Raw genomic sequence first — 20,679 nt, forward strand, 5'->3', positions numbered from 1 at the left:
CTCATGGCGCGGCTGATGTGTATTCTCATAAATAGTACGTATTTAAGTATGATTTTTCTTTTTAAGGTACCTTGAGTCAGTTATTTAGTCTAAACAACATGTCAGCCACATAGTATGACTGAGTCAAACGCATCCACCGATTTCATTCTTTCATTAATGTGTATGAAATTATGAATACAATAAAATGAGATGAAAGTATATGAATTAGATATTAAAGTAATTTTATTAAACTGCCCACGTAGTAATCTCAGTTTGTAGAACACTGTGCAGTAATATAATTTATGATATAAACGATGCGAGTGCGATGTATCATACAATGTATGGGATAGGTGAGGTATTTCTGAGACAACTTTGGAGACAAAATCTTAAACTCAGTTAGCAGAATATCCATATTTAATACTCTACGGCCCGATATATTCAATTTAATCCAAGTTTTGTATTTCTATTGTTCGAACTGGATATGTTTAATATTCTAAAGCGGAAATTATTTGAAAGGTGACAATGATAACAAGAGCAAATTCGATAGATAAAAAATTATCGCGTATTCATGTGATATTTATTGGTGGTCGTTGTTTAGCCATTTATTCCACTCGAGTTTATGACAGTACGAGGTACCAGCAAAGCGGAATGGAGATGTCTGGCAAACTTGTTAACAAAACCTTTTTTTAGAGTTTCTATTTTCGTTTACAACCACCCTATTAGGCTTGTAATACTACTATCTTATATTTTGCTGTATCATTAAAACATCTTATAAAAGATGTTATATTATTAACTATTTCCAACCTGTCGATGATGTTCATCCCATACTCCTAATTTATGCTTATAAAGCAAGTGAATGCTCATAAATCAAACTACATGTATATAGCAAATTTGTATTGCCTATCCGAATCGAGTGCATTATATTTGAGAGATTATCTCACCGACAGTAACTTTTATAAAAATAAGTTTAAAAGATTAATAAGCCAGAGACTATTTTGCAATTTTTAATAGTTTTCCAACAAATGACAACTATTTTGATAGAGATAATATTACATAGATACAATCTGATTGATAGTCGCGTTCTGTAAAATGTATATAAACATGTATTTACAGAAAACAATGAAGTCATTAGAATATAAACCTTGAATTGTCAAATCCTTTTATTTTATAATCATCCTGAGTTATCTTTGTCTCTGACAGAGTTCTACATTGATGAAAATATTCTATATATTAGGAAATAAGAAATGAAGTATTATCTAAAGAGATCCATTTGATTTCAAGAGAGTTCGGGGGATTAATCAGCTGAATGCGTCACTGGCTCCCTGTAGGAATAAAACTGTATGTTATTCATAAACATGCTGTGTTTCTTTTTTGTTACAAAAAAGATATATTTGCTATAAAGTTGATGTTTGCCCAAAAGCTCAATGCATTTTGCTGAATCCATCTCAAAGCAGTATTTTTTTTATCTCGTTTTCATTTCTTTGGTTCAAGTATGAAATAAGCATGACCTGCTTCCTCATACAAGTCAGTTTCTTTGCTGTCAAATGATACACATACATGACTTCCTTTGTCACCTTTAGAACTGCCTTTGCCAGCGATTTCTTTCGCTGTTTCCAACGAATTAAACGGCTCATATTCGTCCGCCTTACTCGCTTTCAAGTTCCTCCCACGAACTACTTTTGTATGGTCGTATAAAGTATCGTGATTTCTTTCAAACCTAATACTTTTGTCAGTTCCATGCTTCTGAGGTGAAGCCTGTAGGCTGTTATACGTGCTATCTCTTTCTGACTCATTGTCTATAGAATGCTCCCTTAATTTGTCATGTCCAATATGTGAATATGTGTTGTCCGTTATTTTTGAATTAGAACTAGTTCTTGTTACTGTCACATGAGAGTACTCAGATGATATCGTCAGAACAATATCTGGCTGTGTTTTGAGACAACCATAAGCATGAAGACGTTGAGGACTTTCTGCTGAAAGTATTGTGCTGTATTCAGTACCGCTATCTGCCGTTGACTTTCTAGTCTCCCCAGCAGCAGTGCTCACAAGCTGTGTAGTACTCCGCTTGTTATGTCTATGCTCTTCAAGAAGATTTTCGTTGTCCAAGTTATTGCAACTGCCAGATGCAGGCGTATGACTGCTATATTGAGAGCCACTTGTATGGTAACTGACACGTGATACACGTTTAACTCTCCGTCGCCTTAACAAGAAAGTGAAACAAAAATATTCAACATTTCAGAATATCTGAATTTATGCTAGCACAAACATTCAAAAATGTATATATGAGTGATACTAAACTAATTGTAGAGCTATCTATGACGATATCTTTCTTCCACAGAAATGGAAAGGCTGACTCCATATTTATCAAATATTTTCTCTAATCTGAAACAGATATTAATGTAACAAATAGATAGTTCAAACTAAACGGCTGTACTTTATCACATGTTAACCAGTAATGCAATTATTAGACAGGCTGTTACCTCACAATTAGGCAAATGACCAGTGCGATGACTCCAGACATTACGATTACAAGCGGAAGTGCAATGTAGACTGCAGTTGCTGTTGAAATGCCTTCTTTATTTTCTGAAATAGAGTTGAGGTACTATAAACCTTAATAATGAGAGAATGATAACCAACAACACGTATCTCGATAATGATATGTACTATTTAAGAGGCAATGACACAAAGAGTTTTTAATGAATATTTATAGGATTATCGTTCTTCAAAAGAAGCTGAATAATACTAAACATGTCGTGTAATATTTTGTCTTATCACATGGTATCATAGTTTGCTTTTATTCAGTTCATTTTCTACTTAAATACAAAGTCAAAACATCACTTAACAAAACTCAGTGCACAAAATGTATATGAAAGTGAATACTCTTGCAGGCTTCTTCGTACTGCCTTAAGATCCTTTATGTACCTATTCAAACATGACTTTCGTCATAATGCTTCGAAGTTGCTATAAGATGTTTGATTAATAGGAAATGGGTATTCTTGTGATTGCAAACCTCCCTTGGGTGAAACATTTTCATTTCCAAATGTTTTCCGCGTTGTTACTAATAAGAAGCTTTCCTTTGTGATCAGAGTTTTTGTACTTGATCCAGTCTGCGTTGGCATATTTCTGGTGTATGTTGTAAATGGTTGTGTTGTTACTTCTTTCGCGGTTGTTTCTGTAGTTTGAACTGTGAGAAAAATAATTTGAGCCGTGCCATGGGAAAACCAACATAGTGGTTTTGCGACCAGCATGGATCCAGACCAGCCTGCGCATCCGCGCAGTCTGGTCAGGATCCATGCTGTTCGCTAACAGTATCTCTAATTCCAGTAGGCTTTGAAAGCGAACAGCATGGATCCTGACCAGACTGCGCGGATGCGCAGGCTGGTCTGGATCCATGCTGGTCGCAAAACCACTATGTTGGTTTTCTCATGGCACGGCTCATTCCAGGCTTTATTATATGAGCATATCAAAGTGACAGAATGAAAAAAAAGAGAAGATTTTACACTAACTGTTATATGAGTAAATCATAATTGTTGTTGTTAATTTTGTTAATATTTAATTAATTTTATTGATATTTAAAATCAAATAATTAATTGTATTGTACAGACATAAAACTGGAATGTAGTGACATACACAAAGTCTTATACAATGATATTCGTTCTTCTCCTCCGCAAACTTCATTTTCATCTCCAGGACATTTGGTGTCACATGTGGATGATTCTATTTTATTCCAAACACCGTCAGCGCAATAGCAAAGCTCACCCTTTGTTATGAAATAGAATAATTCATGTCGAGTACATTTTTATGACTGTATAGCACTGGGTGTACCAAAGCATTTAATAAACATCATTGCAACAATGGAACATTACGATATCCAGATATTTGAATTATTTCAGAAGATAATCTAGCATTTTAAAGTATTGCGTTTTCAATAATGTCTGTTGTCCGGTATCAACTTGTTTCGGAAAACTTAATTACCAATATATTGACTTCCAACGTCAACAGTTTTTTCAAACGTACTTCTTGTTGATTATTATTAAATAAGACATTTTATGTTAACTACCCAAAATATAAATGTGATATCAGCATCAACTATATGTACAATCATTCAAACAAAAAACGCACAAGACAAATACTAGTACGTTTATACAACAACTTGTTTGCAGGTTTATATTTTGATATTCATTAATTATTAAATCCTGTCTGGTATGTTTGTTTCTTTTGGTATACTTGATGTATGACCGTTGTAACTTGTGCTGAAATTCATGTCATATTAAATCCTCCGTTTCCATTAGAAAAAAAATCCAATTTTAATGTTTAACGCTTTGAGGTCAAAAATCTAACTTTGATGTGTAATACTTTGAAGTCAAAAGTCCAATTTTGATGTTTAGCACTTTGAAGTCAAAAATCTAACTTTAATGTGTAATACTTTGAACACTTTGAAGTCAAAAATCTAACTTTAATGTGTAATACTTTGAAGTAAAAAATGTAACTTAAATGTGAAACACTTTGAAGTCAATAACAAACGCATGCTCAGACATTGTACGCCACTCTTACTGGCATAAAATGCCATAAAAAGACACGCATAATAACGTGTGTGCAATCCTCAGAAGACTCCGATACATGGAGCATATTAGCAGAATCCAATAGTCAAATTAACGTTTACTGTAATTGTTGATGCCTACATAAAAGTGCAAAGGTCAATGCAGCCTACATTTGTCTATATTAACGTTGTATTGGGGTATTAATCAAACAGCTCTCCTTCAGACTGTTTTGACACTCACCTGGAGAATGAAGCGAAATTATTTGGGGTCTAAAACATCAAATAGCAGCCAGTTGTTTCAGTACAGCAGTGAGTGCGTGCACGTGCGCATGCGGGTCCGCCTGTAAGTTTGTGTAGGTTTGTGCGTGCTTGCGCATGTGCGCGCGCGCGCGCGCGCGCGCGTGTGTGTGTGTGTTTTAACAAATTGTCGGTCAAACGAACGACGTTGTATTCTTGCAGTAGTGCCACTTTTATAGTGTTGTCTCTGACCTCCTGACCGATATGGTAGAAAGTCGATATCAGGGGAGATAACAGTTATATGGTATTGGTAGGGTGATCGATCATTATTGATGATATTGCGAAGCATGCTGACATCTATTTCATCTGGATGATTGGCGTGTTATTTCAATTTCAAATATAATAAAACAGGAGGTTTTCATAACAAATTAAACAAGCTTAATTGACTGATATGTCACTTCAGTTATAAACTATGTAAAAATGGAACTTTTCGTAAGAAATAAAACATGTTGTGTTTATGTCTGTGTTGTTTTAACGTCCTTATTTAGTGGTAATTGGCAAATTTTGTTACAGGTCCAATAAAAATGATATACGCGTGATGCATAAAACATTTTATTATTCCAATCAGTGTTAATTTATTAAGCTCACAGTACAGAAATGGGTTTCATGTAAAATAAATGTGAGCTGAATACTGTCTACAGTAGTCGATTTGTATAAGTCGGTCACGTGTTTTGAGCCGTGACTGATTTATGCAGGACAGTTGATTTCCCCAAAAAGGGTAGGAACGTATTTACAAACTAATGCGGTATGGAAATGAATGTAAACAAATACATGGTCCAAAGGATATTGCGTTGCTCTAATAAACTTGCTTTTCGAGGTTCCAGTCTTGATAATTTCACATTGTTTTACATTTTTTAATCATTTGTTTCAATAGTCATTGCTCGAAAAAAACTGTGCAGTTCATTGAACCGATTACTTATTGATTTTCCAGCACCGGTGATCATAGAGCTTAATTCTGATTTCGATACATCGTCTGACTTAAAGGCTGACACGGCTGAAGGGTCGTCAACAAACACAGCAAGTGAAGTTGAAATTATATGACATGAATTAAATTGAAATAAAAGTAGCAAACTATAACAAGAGGGCCATGATGGCCCTATATCGCTCACCTGTTATCATTGCACTTGAGGACAAGAAGGTCCTCGGAAAAAGTATCTAAGTCCAAAGGACAGGAACAACAAAGGGAAGAAATTTAACAAAAAAGGAAAAAAAATTCTTACAAGGTATAGATATGTCAAAATACACCTAAAAATTGGAGGTACCATCCATGTTGTACCACAGAAAAGTGGTCTCGGGTTTTCCCTACGGCCAATAATAAAAAAGTTACTAAAAATAAGCTATTTATAGTAACGTAAAAGGGAAGTAATTAAAAAAAATAAAAATTGTAAGTGAACAAAAGAAGGATCTGCCAAATAATCTGTTGACATAAATGAAATTTCAGATCAGTATCTTCATTAGTTATGGAGATATACCCATTTTAATTTGAAATAAAGGGAGGTAATTTGACATAAAATCAGTTCATAGATATCTACCCTGATTGTCTCAGTCCAACTAATAACAATAATGAAATTTCAAATAAGTCCTATAAGTATTAACTGATATAAATCAATTTTGATTACAATCAGGGGAGGTAATCAGATATAAAATAACTCTGGAACCTATGATTGGATCTGATTTGTCACGGAATCCAAGACTTATTGTTGTTGAAGATATTTTAAAAGTTTGTATCAAATAAAACCATAAATGAAGTCTCTATCTGGCTGCAAAAGCCAAAATAGCCAATTTTGGCCCTTTAAGGGGCCATAACTCCGGAACCCATGACAGAATCTGGCCAGTTGAAGAAAGGAAGCAAGATCTTGTGGTGATACAAGTTGTGTGCAAGTTTGGTTAAAATCAAATCATAAATGAAGCTGCTATTGTGCAGACAAGGTCAAAATAGCTAATTTTGGCCTTTTTAGGGGCCATAACTCTGGAACCCATTAAGGGATCTGGCCAGTTCAAGAAAGGAACCGAGATCTTATGGTGACACAAGTTTTATGCAAGTTTGATTAAATTCAAATCATAAATGAAGCTGCTATTGTGCAGACAAGGTCAAAATAGCTAATTTTGGCCCTTTCAGGGGCCATAACTCTGGAACCCATTATGGGATCTGGCCGGTTCAAGAAAGGAATCGAGATCTTATGGTGACACAAGTTTTGTGCAAGTTTGATTAAATTCAAATCATAAATGAAGCTGCTATTGTGCAGACAAGGTCAAAATAGCTAAGTTTGGCCCTTTCAGGGGCCATAACTCTGGAACCCATAATGGGATCTAGCCAGTTCAAAAAAAGGAACCAAGATCTCATGGTGATACAAGTTGTGTGCAAGTTTGGTTAAAATAAAATCATAAATGAAACCACTATCGTGCAGACACGAAATTGTTGACGCACGGACGCACTGACTGACGACGGATGACGGACGAAGGGTGATCACAAAAGCTCACCTTGTCACTATGTGACAGGTGAGCTAAAAATATAGAAATAATAAAAAAAGTCAAACATTATAATCGAAATATGTAAAGTGTTTTTTTCAAAAAGAATCTTCAAAAATGTTTTACTTAAATAAAATTGAAAAAAAATGTATAGTATAGAAAACATATGGTAGTAATCTGGGATTGAACTCGCACTTAACGGTTTATAATCACTATGGGCTATATTCATAGTCGTCACTCAAACTCACACTTGACTCAAACTTGGGTAAGTATCACTCAAGTGGACCTCGAGTAGACCTTGCGGGAGTGTGAGTGGAGTTCGAAAGTCATATTCATAAATTCCACTCAATCTTAACTTTCGGAAGGACAGCTCGAGTAATGGTTTCATTGTACACAATGGATTTAGAGGATTATAACGGTTTATATGACAATAACATCAAAGATATACAAAAGTGCTGATCATTATTTTTGTAGCTGGAACTTGTCATCTTATTGCTCGTCTGTATGTTTATCCATCCGTTTGTTTGTCTATTTGTTTTATAATACATCCTTCTGTCTGTTCGTCCGTCCATCAGCCAATCTACTCATCTGCATTAGTAGAATTTAATTAATATTTAGAAATAGAGTTTAACTTTCGCTGGAATTGAAATTTATTTAAACAACTGAATTTTTAACTCTGCCATTAATTGTTGGTGTTTCCCGAATGCCAGCCAGCGTACCTTTTAAATTGCAATTACTAAAAACATAATTGAGCCGCACCATGAGAAAACCAACATAGTGCGTTTGTGACCAGCAAGAATCCAGATCAACCTGCGCATCGGCGCACTCTGCTCATGATTCATACTGTTAGCAAATAGTTTCGCAGTAGGCTTTGAAAGCGAATAGCATGGCTTCTGACCAGACTGCAAACGCATTTTGTTGGTTTTCTCATGGCACGGCTCATATCTTTTTGTATAATTAAACAATGAGATTTAATAATGATTGGTTCTTCATGACATTTAATTTGACGAATTGTATATATTTCAGTATGAATGAACGGATCTCAAGGCTTGTGAAATGTAAATATTTGTTACTACGTCGTGTGTTTCTGGGAGTGACTGATGAGCCCCGTTAGGCTAGGTTTCGTAGATGTATATTTGATTTCCTATGTCTTTTTTTAACCGTTTATATTAATTAAACAGTCTTTTAACTTGTTGGGTATTATTTTGCGTTTTCGTCGTCCTCAAAAACACGTATTAAAAAAAGAACAAAATATATTTTTCCAAAATACCTTGCACAAATATGAACATCCGCTTTAACATGACACTGTTATCTTACCTTCAAATTAATTAAATATTGTAAATTTATCATCTAATCTTACATTATGAGACCTTGCGAAACACTCAAGGGACCCCAGGACCTCCCTCAACAGTCACTCACTCTTGGGAGTTGACTCGACTGTCACTCACCTTTATGAATACAAATGGAATCTTTCCTGAGTAATGACGTGACCGTTAGGCAATTTATTTGAGTGTACTCAATGAGTGGTGTTGGAGTATTGTCTATGAATATAGCCCTATGTTCTACCAATCTCGCTACTCGCGGTTTATAATCAGTACGTTCTCACGGGGGAGGAAGTGTCACACGAAGGATGGAGTTCTTCTGATAACCTGTCATGTTTTCTTCTGATAACTGTTACGGAGTTCGTCTGATTTCTGAATGACGTGCCAAGGAATCGTAGAAAAAAAATGGTAATTATTTATCTTTAAATAGAGAGAATGGGGTGTAAAACTAAAGTTTGATGATCAAGGTTGCCTGATGTCTTGTGCTATGCGTCAGAAAAAACTGTTTAGTCTAATAATCAGCCCCACTACTTTGAAAAGAAGACATTTTGAGTAAAATATCGAAATCGTTTGCTCATTCATACATATTATTCCTCTTATTCACGTTCTTAATCCGCAGCACATGCAATAGAAAAATTTTAGTGCAAAGTTGTAAACATATACCACTTTCTAACAATTTTATGCCCGATTTTTCAAATGTTACGGAATTCCGGTGATAACTCTGAAGATGTCACAGAGTTCTTATGATAACTTTTATTACTGCCAGGGTGTTTCTTGAGCTATGTTAAGATACTTTTTAGCTAATTTTATTATTTAAAAAGGGTGTTAACGATGTTCTAACGTAATATATTTAACCAAGGCACAGTATTGTGGTTATATAATGTACGGTATGAGTCTTTTGTAAAGTTTAAAACTATATGCAGTATAATGACATATATAGTAAAATACGAATAGATAATAAATGCAGTAAATTGTATTTTTTCGTTCTATCAATGGATGTGCTAATGTTCGTGAACAACGATTTATTGGTTTCCGTTTTGATTGATCACTGAATTGAAATCAAATCCGTTATCTTTAATTTAGGGTACATCTATTTGCTGCATTTGCAGAGGCTGTCTGTTTCTGAAGTGGTTGATCGGATTAATGATAAAAAATAATGCTATATAGTATGATTTACCATGATAATTATAACTTTACCATCATAATTTTTTAAATCCTTCATATAGTTGACACTGAAAAAGTACAGTCACAATGCGACACTACACAACACAGAGAGCGAGCTACCGCTTCATGTGTAATCAGTTGACATGAGTCATATGATGCTATAGCATATTTACCACAGATTTGAGGCAGATAACCGACATGTTCGTAATGTGACTGGCGTTAATACTGCAGTATTGTCATTACATCTTACAGAATGCATATAATTTTCGATGCGCTGAATACTGAGTACCAAATAGGGGGTTGTCATCCTCATACGTGCATATACTATTTGTCATATAGAATATCATAATAAGTGAATAATGTGAATTTTAAAGTGCTATCTAAATGCTATAAGATGAATAGAATGGCATTTTAGAGTTTAGCTGGAAATATTATAAAGTAAGAGGATTCTGCACTTTCTTACAATAGAATCCACAATGTAATTTCCAAGCCAATTAATTAAGAAATAATAAATATGTCCCTATATTTTATCAGTTAATAAAATATGGACAGGAGTTCGGATGCGTAATAATTAAATCACGAGTGCGTAACACGAGTGATTTAATATTCGCATCCGAACGACTGCCCATATTTTATTAACTGATAAAATTATTGGAACATATTTATTATTTCGATTCTAACCACGCAAATTCTGCGCATTTTACAGCACTACATTTAGCTCAATATGTCATTCGGCTGGCCATATGCTATTACAAAAACCTCCCACGAATGGAAAGCGTTGCATAAAACGGAATTTTTCGATATTCATTAAACTTTAATTAAAGTATTAAGTTGTGAAAATGCTATTTTCAATAATATCTAAGGTCAGATATAGAAATCAGATGTAAATACTTTATTCAAACCTTATATATATGCAGTTTCTTAAAATAGTACACGTCACTACATGATGGCACTGAAACATACACGCCAGAACATTGCGGCATATAAACAAGTAAACACTTGAGTCTGGAAGATTGGAACATGAATTATAATTTTATTTTAGTAATGTCAAAGTAGAATCTAGTTGACATTCGTGGTGCTTACAGCGCAGAAATTGTAAACTACGTACACGACCAGATAGATGCACTGATGTTGAGGTTGAAACTTACCGGGCTGAAACATTTTCTTACGGTAAAAATATAAACAAATAAATTCATCAGTTAGAAATTGTTTGTTTCAGAAAATTTGATGTACATTTTATTACTACTGCTTAGCACTGAAAAAGTCGAGTATTTAGTCGGCATATAACGGAATCAGAATAGAATCTCACAGTCATGTTACAATCGTAGGGTGGAATGGAACAGCTATATTTTATCGTAGATTCATGTATAGGCGATTTCGCTATATGTTTATATAGCAACTGCTGCGGATCGTGTTAGAAATGAAAATAAGAGTATATTTCTGTAACTGTTTAACACTGTACATCATTTCTGTGCAATTTGTATTTAAAAAATTAACCATAGTTAGCCAGATCATCATTATTAGCGTACACAGTCCCTTTAAAAGTAACATCTAGTCAGAATAACAAATATAACACTAAAAACTTATCATTGGAACTCAAAAACACACATACCGTACATTATAGAACCACAATACTGTGCCTTGGATAAATATATTACGTTAGAACATCGTTAACACCCTTTTTAAATAATAAAATTAGCTAAAAAGTATCTTAACATAGCTCAAGAAACACCCTGGCAGTAATAAAAGTTATCATAAGAACTCTGCGACATCTTCAGAGTTATCACCGGAATTCCGTAACATTTGAAAAATCGGGCATAAAATTGTTAGAAAGTGGTATATGTTTGCAACTTTGCACTAAAATTATTTTATTGCATGTGCTGCGGATGAAGAACGTGAATAAGAAGAATAATATGTATAAATGAGCAAACGATTTCGATATTTTACTCAAAATGTCTTCTTTTCAAAGTAGTGGGGCTGATTATTAGACTAAACAGTTTTTTTTGACGCATAGACATCAGGCAACCTTGATCATCAAACTTTAGTTTTACACCCCATTCTCTCTATTTAAAGATAAATAATTACCATTTTTTCCTACGATTCCTTGGCACGTCATTCAGAAATCAGACGAACTCCGTAACAGTTATCAGAAGAAAACATGACAGGTTATCAGAAGAACTCCATCCTTCGTGTGACACTTCCTCCCCCGTGGTTCTACCAATTGCGCCAGCGATATAATCGAGTTATGGTAAACACAACACAGATATTAACTTATCGATATAACCCAATTGAAAAAGTGTATCATTCCGTCACGGCTCAAAACACGCGGTCGAACTATACAAAATCTGGAAAGTAGATCCCTCGGAAGCACCGAAAACAATGCAAACAGTGAAAATTGCAGACTCGGTTTGATTGAGTCTGTTCATGAGCAGTAATGGAAAATGCAACACTGCCCACGCCCCCTAGCACCGGCTTAAGCAGTATTCAATCTTCAAATCTAAATGAGTTGAAATCAATGATCCCGAAGGACCAGAAAATATAACAAGTCATAACAATTATTTCTGAATTAAATCAACACACATTATAAACATTTTTCGTGACCGATCATTTCTTATTGCTTTCTCCTATTCCCCTTTCTTAAATTTATCTCCTGACATAATGAGCAATAGTTCACACATTTCTGAAGAACAAAAGTTATGAGTGAACAGAATACAATATGTTCATGACGTAATACGTTTTTTGTTTGCAAAGAAAATAAATTTTGCAAGGTTGTTAATAATCTTTCTGGAAGAAGTTGACATAAGAGCATCAAATTTTTGAAGGGTTGGCCAGTGGAGATAATATGGTTTGAAGTACTTAACTCTTAATTCCCGATAATGAGGACATACAAGAAGGAAGTGAAACTCCGTTTCCGGTTTTTGCATATTATATGATATTACAGATTCTTTCTTCGCGCGGGATATTGTGGCAGGAATGACTTTTTCTAGCCTTATTTTACAAATGCATCCTGATATATACTGTTTAAAACAACAATTAAAGTTTGTTGTATAGCTAGCAGTCGGTATTCTGAACCTTGTCATAGTCTTATAATTATTGAAACACTGTTAAGTTAAATAAGCTTGTGCACTTTCAAATGTAATTTTGCTTATAACTTTATTATAGATATTAGTGCATTTTGCTAATTACCGTATTCTTTCTACTTAAATTTATACAACCTTATTTTGGGTAATAGGTTTACACTATCATGTACTTGCTATACTTATGATATAGAAATCACTCAGGTGTAACTTTAGCATACAGTCATGTAAGGGTTGATACAAATGTTTACATAAGCTTGATCATTCTTTATGTATTGTTAATGCTACAGGTAATAATTTCACTTTTATGAATTTATTGAACACTCCATGTGTACTGCAATTTTTCTGCATGGGTTTTTCATGCGTTTTACCAATGCGAGGGTATATAAGCCCTGATTTTGGCAGTCTCTGTGCTAGTGTTCACAGACTCTCGACAGGTAACTTCTACCTTTAGTCAGAGCCTAGCCATTTCCCCACTTACTGTCTTTGGGTATGTTTTTTTTCCTTTTGGACCGGGATCTAAATTTAAAGACAAAATTATTTAAAATTACGTTAGCTTCGTTAGGTATAGGACTTTAATTTCTATAGTTTGTAATTATGGCTTAGTTGTTTTGAATATTGTGAACTGAAAATGTATAAACTGTTACTGATGTATTTTGTCTATGATGTAAAACGAGTCATGTGAAAATAATAAAATACATCTTGAACCCGGTAAACCGCTTTTGTGTTCCTTGTAGGTTAGTGAATTTTAAAATCTAACAGAGTAACCTGGGCATAGTAGTAAATACTGCTACAATATTATGCTACCTTCCGGTTTCAATAAACAGGTCGTGTGATGATACCCTGAACCTTGACAAGGCAGTTCTGTACTTGATTTCAGCAACAATTTCTAGATATTTTTCCAGTACAAAATTATGCTTAAAATGCAGTATGTTTTCAAACGATTAGATTTGTTTATATTAGAATACCATGATTGTAAGTATGTATCAATAATCCGCTGCTTAATTGCATTAAAGGGGATTTCGATATCAAATTGTTCATTCCAAATATATAACAGTCCTAGGTCCGACAAAATTGTCTTTATTTGGAAAGCCCAGTTTTTTCGATTATAAGTTTGCTCCTGATCTGCGTCAAATTTAAGAAGTAAATAAATTTTCTTTGTAAGGGATGAATCATTAAATGCTAGAATTTTAATCCAATATTTTGTCATGGATATTTTTCTGTAAACATTGAGTGATAAGCGTCCTAGTTCGCCATAGAGTGCTGACAGATTTGTGGATTTTACACAAAAGTATTGTTTCCAGTTCTGATCAAAGGGCCGACAGAGAAAGCTATCTCCTTCAATGTTTAATTGACATAACTGACACTAATTATTAAATGTAAATGAAAGAAGGTGATAATAATAACATAAGAAGAAATTGCTCTTTCTTTTTATCACCGAACGTTATCTATTAACTGCAATATCTAAATAAGCAGTTCCTAATAGTGTATAACTCGTAATCATGTAAATGATTGTTTGCAAAGTAAAAGTATACTAAAACTCATTACGTATAAGTTACACAAATTAACTAAACTGAATGTCTGATTCCGATCATGATACCACATGTGCACGAGGCATAATTGCATCGTCTGCATAAGACGCTAAAACAACAACTTTGCCACATGTGCACGAGGCATTATTGCATCGTCTGCATAAGACGCTAAAACAACAACTTTGTGCTGAATTTAATTCTTCTTCAAAGTCAGTGGAAATAAACCGTCTGTGGGCTCATCAAATTTTTATTTTACAAAAATGAAATATATATCACTCAAAAGATTGAGAGTAAGAAATCACTTGCACCTTAGCTTTCATATCAATGTTGCTTTTTTATATACAAACATATGCTTTAAATAAGGGCATGTATGAGATTTTTACAGATTTTATATAGAACATAGAAGGAGAAAAACGGCGATATGATGGCGTTATAAATCGTTGTGCGAGTCAGTCAAAATTAAAGATTTTTTTTTTCAAAAATAGCATGTGAGGAATAAAATGTTGAACATGGCTAATGTTTTGGTACCTATTTTTTGTATTTTTGTTATTAAGTAAAATGCGTACATGCCCTTCTTATTTCTACATAGAAAATCTGACCCCTATCGTTTATTGACTTGAGAAATATTCTGCGGGATGCTGGACTATTTCGAAATGACTAACCAGTCGCATCACACTGACACAGGAATGACCAGTCCTAGCACTGTTCCCTTTGTGCTCAGCGCCAAGCGAGAAAGCTAAAAGTACTATTTTTTCACTTGTTAAGTATGATCCGGCTTGGGAGCGATCACACGATCTCCCGCACTCTAAGCAGGTCCTCTATAACTAGGCCATCCAGGCGGTTATTAAATAATGAAGATGCAACGTAAATGTACCACGCGTAAAATTTGAAATCTGTGTCGATTTGTTTATCTTATCACGGTAAACACACTTATTCGTTAATGACAGCTCTGCCTTTAATTATCCGAATAAAACTGATCCGAATATGAGTACTACGAACGGTAGCCACACTTAATATGGTATTGGGACTTTATAAACTTGAAAACTTTATTTACTGTGCAATTATGAGAGATGAACACATTAGGAAATTCCTTGAACAAATTATTTCTGATGTTAAAACAATATGTTTTTTAAATTTCTTAAGGTATGTTAAAGAGATAAAATTTATGACGCCCACTCGTTGCTACTCAAAATAAGATCAACTATTGTAGTGTAATCTCCAATAGCTAAAATTGCAATGGTTTCAATAAATAATAACATAGTCTATTTAACAAAATAACATTAAAAATAGGGAGTGGTCTACCTTTGTACCAGTAAATCTGTATTGTAACGACACACATTGGGACATACACCAAGTGTTTGTATTCTTTTCATACGGTATTATTTTCCCTCTATCTCCATCTAGATAATTGCCTTCTATGCAGATTGGATAGTCTGACAAGTCATGTTCTTCATCCATGCCTATTTTCAGAAAAAAAAAGGTTTTAAGGAAAAAAAATAATGCAATTATATGATACTTAATCTTGAACATTTGGTCTAAAATAAGATATACTAGTATATTCTTGTATATTTTAATGTGTTAGTTTGTTATATGGAGAAAAATGTAAGAGTGAATATACCAAGAAGTATTAAATTGATAAGCATTAATATGCAACGTTTAATTGAATCGTTGAGGCATTAACTCAAAAGGTATTCAAAAGACAATTAAGTCAATAAAAAGCTGAGCTTGTGCTGTTTAAAGCGACAGGAAAGCCTAAAAATTACATGACAAAATATGTTATAGAATTTCTATTTTTTATTTATAATCTTCAATTATGATAATAACAGTGTAAGATTTGTCATTCCATAGTAAAAAAAACATGACCGTAATGATTCTTGCATATTTTTAATAATGGTCATCTTATTAAAAAAATTCTTGTTCAGCAGACACAATTCTTTCAAATAATACCAGAAAGCATGAGGTCACTAGGCATTAAAATATTACCTTTTTGTAGTTTGGATACCTTAAGCTGTATTCATTATGTTAATAAGAGGAAGAATCTAGAATACCATTTATTATATACCTATATAAATTCTGTAAAAAATCGGCTTGTATTTCACAATTTAATATGAACAGACAGACAAAAATTCCGTATTGTACCTTTTAAATTCCGTATTGTACCTTCCGTATTGTATGCTGCCGGACTATTTTCATTAATATGCATGACCCGACACGTTTCTATAAATAGCGCACATAAAAACTTCACTAAATTCCATTTAATATCGATAAACATTGAAGATTTCGTTCAAGAACAAAGTAAGAATCAAAATGGTAAAGGTATATAATAAAATGGTCATTATAACAGTAGCTAGATCTGGGAATTTGTATTCGGCTCTCGTGGATTTTGTAAGGTCGGATCACATTCGGCGCTTGCGCGCCTCGTTAATAGATTCGATCTGGCAAAATCCACTCGAGCCGAATACTGCATCCTAGATCAAGCTACTGTTATAATAACCCTACTGTATTATACTTACATTGAATGTAATCCATAGCTGGTAATATTAACAAACATAAGTTCATAAATAATTTATGTAACTTATCCATTTTGTAATTCAAGTTGACAATCGAGCTGAAGTACAGGAAATAATATCGGATATAACACTTCCCCGGACTCAAGTACTTTCAGGAAAATTGTAGCTTGACATAAATTTAGGCTATGTATGTATGTATGTATGAGAAAATTTCCTCGTCATAATTATGTAGGTATGAGAAAACAAAAAGGGATTTTATATTTCACAAACAACCAAAGAAAAGAAAAAAATGACCAAAAATCAAATTACATATGATCTGAGTTAACCAGGCCCCCTGTTCACAAAACAATTTTCGATCTCAGCCGAGTTTGAGTTTGAAATTTTAATATCAATTTTAGGAAATATTCGAGGTTAAATTCCAACTGAAACTGACCAAAAGTATTAAAATGCCACTTAAAAATAGTTATTAATTGAAATTCAGTTTTAAACATGCTATTTACTATAGATAGAAATGACATATTAAGTTTCATACTCAGACTCAGCTAAGACTTGAAATGTTTTGTGAACACGGGGCCAGATACACAAGCTTGCACACTTCATTTATTTTCTACTCGTTTCCAATTTTACTGACTTAATAAAAGCAGAACAGGTTTAGGCAGTATTAAATTCAGACCGTTAGCTTATTTCACTTAGAAATGCTAGTATGCATGTCTAAATTCATAATAGCAATTCATTCCTTAGAAAAACACACAATTTTTTAACCAAATAAGTATTAAGAATTAGATAATATTTGTTTTGAGCGAAGTCAATTTTCTACAAGAAATAGGTATAGGAAATAGAGATCAATATATGAATCGGTCATACCATTACATCTATGGCTTTTCTCAAACACAAACAGTGAAATTATCCATGCTATAAGTGCTGTGAAAATACTGTTCTATCGGCACTTCGTAAGAAACTATTCCTGCAACAAGTGTTGAATAGAAACTGAGGATATAAACAGACATATATTGGCTGAGTGTGATGCATATAGAATTGAAAGGACAAGATTTACTCAATCCATTCATGCAGAAATAAGTTCTTTCACAGAGTAAATTCAGAAGCATTCATTAGAGGTCTCTTTGATTACAATCTACTTGCTGTATTTGGCGTTAACCAAGAACCCCAAAAGAGCTTCACCACTTTATGCTGTAAATACATACACGACGTATCATTGGAATATAAAAATAATCTTAGATCCATCTAATGATACCCTCCTTGGGAGGTTGCTTCTTAGATGACTAAAATTACACGAATCTGTATTGTGTATAACCTGATTGTACATTCACTGACATGATACTTCTATTTCGTTTTTCGATAAGTTATGTAATGAGGAATGCAGGGAAATGCTGCGTAAATGCATTCTACTGAGCTGAACAAATTTATTTCTCAACAACTTTTCATTATACTTTGTATATGTAATAGCTACCATTCTTGTAAATGTACTTACTTAATGTTATATTGTCATTACTCATATATTTTATAATATCTTCTATGTATATATGTAAATAATTGCTATGTTATGTCAGTCACTGAAAAGTGGAATAAAAGAATATATATAGATATATATAGAAATACTTACTGGTATTTCTTTTTATTGTCGGCTTGTTTAATATTAATTCTAACCATAGATAAGTTTACAAAATCATAGGAAGCAGGCTTTGTGGTGTTATTCAAACACATACGAATAAATCCTAACTGTTTTGTTGTGTATAAAAGTATGATATTGTGTCTTAAACCGTTTTAATTTTCCACTCAATTGTGTAATTGCAAAGGAAGTAAACTAATTGATATCTCTGCATAAGTACTAGTCCAAAGCAAGAGTTGTCATTCCTTGCGAATCACAACTTTGAATTAAAAAGTAAAACTCCTCTTATTGATATTAACAAAACTAGATCATAAATTTCACATTTGTGAAATCATTGTTGTTTATTTCAAGGACTTGAAAATCAATTTATTGACTCTAATGTATTTCTGTCACTGAAAATTTTAGGGTTTATCTCCACAAGAAACAATAAGACCCAATCAGCTATAATTGTGCAAAGACTTACATTTGATGTTTGCATTGCTAGTATATGCTTAATTAAGGGCTCGTATACGACAAGGGAAATAAGTGCAGTGTAGTAGACTATGAATATGACGCCTTGTTATCAATACATTTATAGGTTATAAGCTTTGTATCGGGAAATATGCACGAGTTCTTCAGCGGAAATATTGCGCGACTTTAGGAGCGCAATATTCTTCCGTTGAAGAACGAGTGCGTATTTTCCGATGCAAAAATAATAACCTTTTTATAACATACGCATCTACACGTAAATATAATGTGAATATTATAATAGCCTGGATAGGATTGACAATACTGAATTAAATAGAAAAAGTAGTGCAACAACACGCACTGAATTACGTCACGCACCCGATATGAAATTCAGGCGTCAGTGTATGGAAAAATATTGACGTTTCCGGTACCAGTGTAACTTAAGTATGTAATAATGTTTAATATGAGTCACTGTTATTTTATATGCCCTCCTTCGATAAATGTGGGGTATATTGTTTTGCAAATGTCATTCGGTCGGTCGGTATTTCGGTCCGTAGGTTGGTCATGACAAGCAGATGTCCCTTATTGGTTTTGAGGACAGTTTGTCAAAGATTAGGCTCACACTTACCCGGAATAGTTAAACGGTTTCCGGATGATAACTCGAGGAAGTTTGGGCCTAGGATGAAAGATCATAAGGCGGCTGATCATGACCAACAAAATAACCGCTAATGATTCTGATGTCTATAGGTCAAAGGTCAAGGTCACATTGACCCAGAACAGTTGAACGATTTCGGTTTTCAGATGATAAATCAACAATGCTTTAGCCTAAGATCATAAATATTAATAAGGGGTATGGTCCTGACTAGCAAAGGACTCCATTTGATTTTGGGGTTTATAGGTCAAAGGTCACAGTAACGCAATAGGAGCACAATATTATTCCGCGAAAGACCGAGAGTCTAATTTTCTTTTTTCTTTACATACAAATCTACACCTTAAATTTATTATTAAGCCATGGCGAAATTGAAAATATCTCCGTTAAGTCACACGACCGATATGGAAAAAATATTGACATTTCAGCTTCAACTGATCTTTACCAGGTACTTAAACAAGTATGTATATTTTTTGTCGAATCTTTGTGCGGAATATTAACATAGCCTCTGGATATATCGACTCGCTGGACGGAATATTGAAATTGCCTGTAGATATTGTCACTGTCGCCGACTTAATAGATTTCTACGTATTTTTTTCATGGTTTTTTTTTTTGTCAATGAAAAAAAAGTTAAAATTTTAAGAAGTTTCTTTAAAAAGCATTTCACAAAAAATCCTAGTATAAAAAGTTCCTAATATAAATTTAACAGTACTACCATTATGGTGAAACGAACTAAGACACCAGCCTGCTCCTGGTCTGCACAGATGTAGCAAAGTCAGAATCACTTGCCGCCAGTACGATAAAAGTTAATGTTAAACTCTGTTGAATTCTTTTTCAATCTAATAATCCCGCTACTGGTACAGATACAAACGATGCAGATTATTGGTAAGTGCTATGAGATTATGAAATGTCTTACCGCCTACGACAGAAGATGGTTAGTGCTGTGAGATTATAAAATGTCTTGCCGCCTGCGACAGAATATGGTAAGTGCTATAAGATTGCGAAATGTCTTACCGCCTACGACAGAAAATGGTAAGTGCTATAAGATTGCGAAATGTCTTACCGC

General features: G+C 33.8%; 1 protein-coding gene across 1 annotated transcript; it reads right to left on the bottom strand.

The window, feature by feature from the left end:
• Positions 1-968: 968 nt before the first annotated feature.
• On the bottom strand, positions 969-17,888 carry LOC123541402 (uncharacterized). Its single transcript, XM_053526140.1, has 6 exons — positions 16,894-17,888; positions 15,683-15,840; positions 3,610-3,739; positions 2,990-3,163; positions 2,460-2,562; positions 969-2,179 (listed from the first exon to the last, which is right to left on the bottom strand). Exons 1-6 carry the CDS (start codon positions 16,961-16,963, stop codon positions 1,453-1,455), a joined length of 1,362 nt encoding a protein of 453 aa, XP_053382115.1. The 5' UTR covers positions 16,964-17,888; the 3' UTR covers positions 969-1,452.
• Positions 17,889-20,679: the final 2,791 nt, after the last annotated feature.

This window comes from Mercenaria mercenaria, chromosome 16, assembly GCF_021730395.1.
Source record: "Mercenaria mercenaria strain notata chromosome 16, MADL_Memer_1, whole genome shotgun sequence".
Lineage (NCBI taxonomy): Eukaryota > Metazoa > Mollusca > Bivalvia > Venerida > Veneridae > Mercenaria > Mercenaria mercenaria.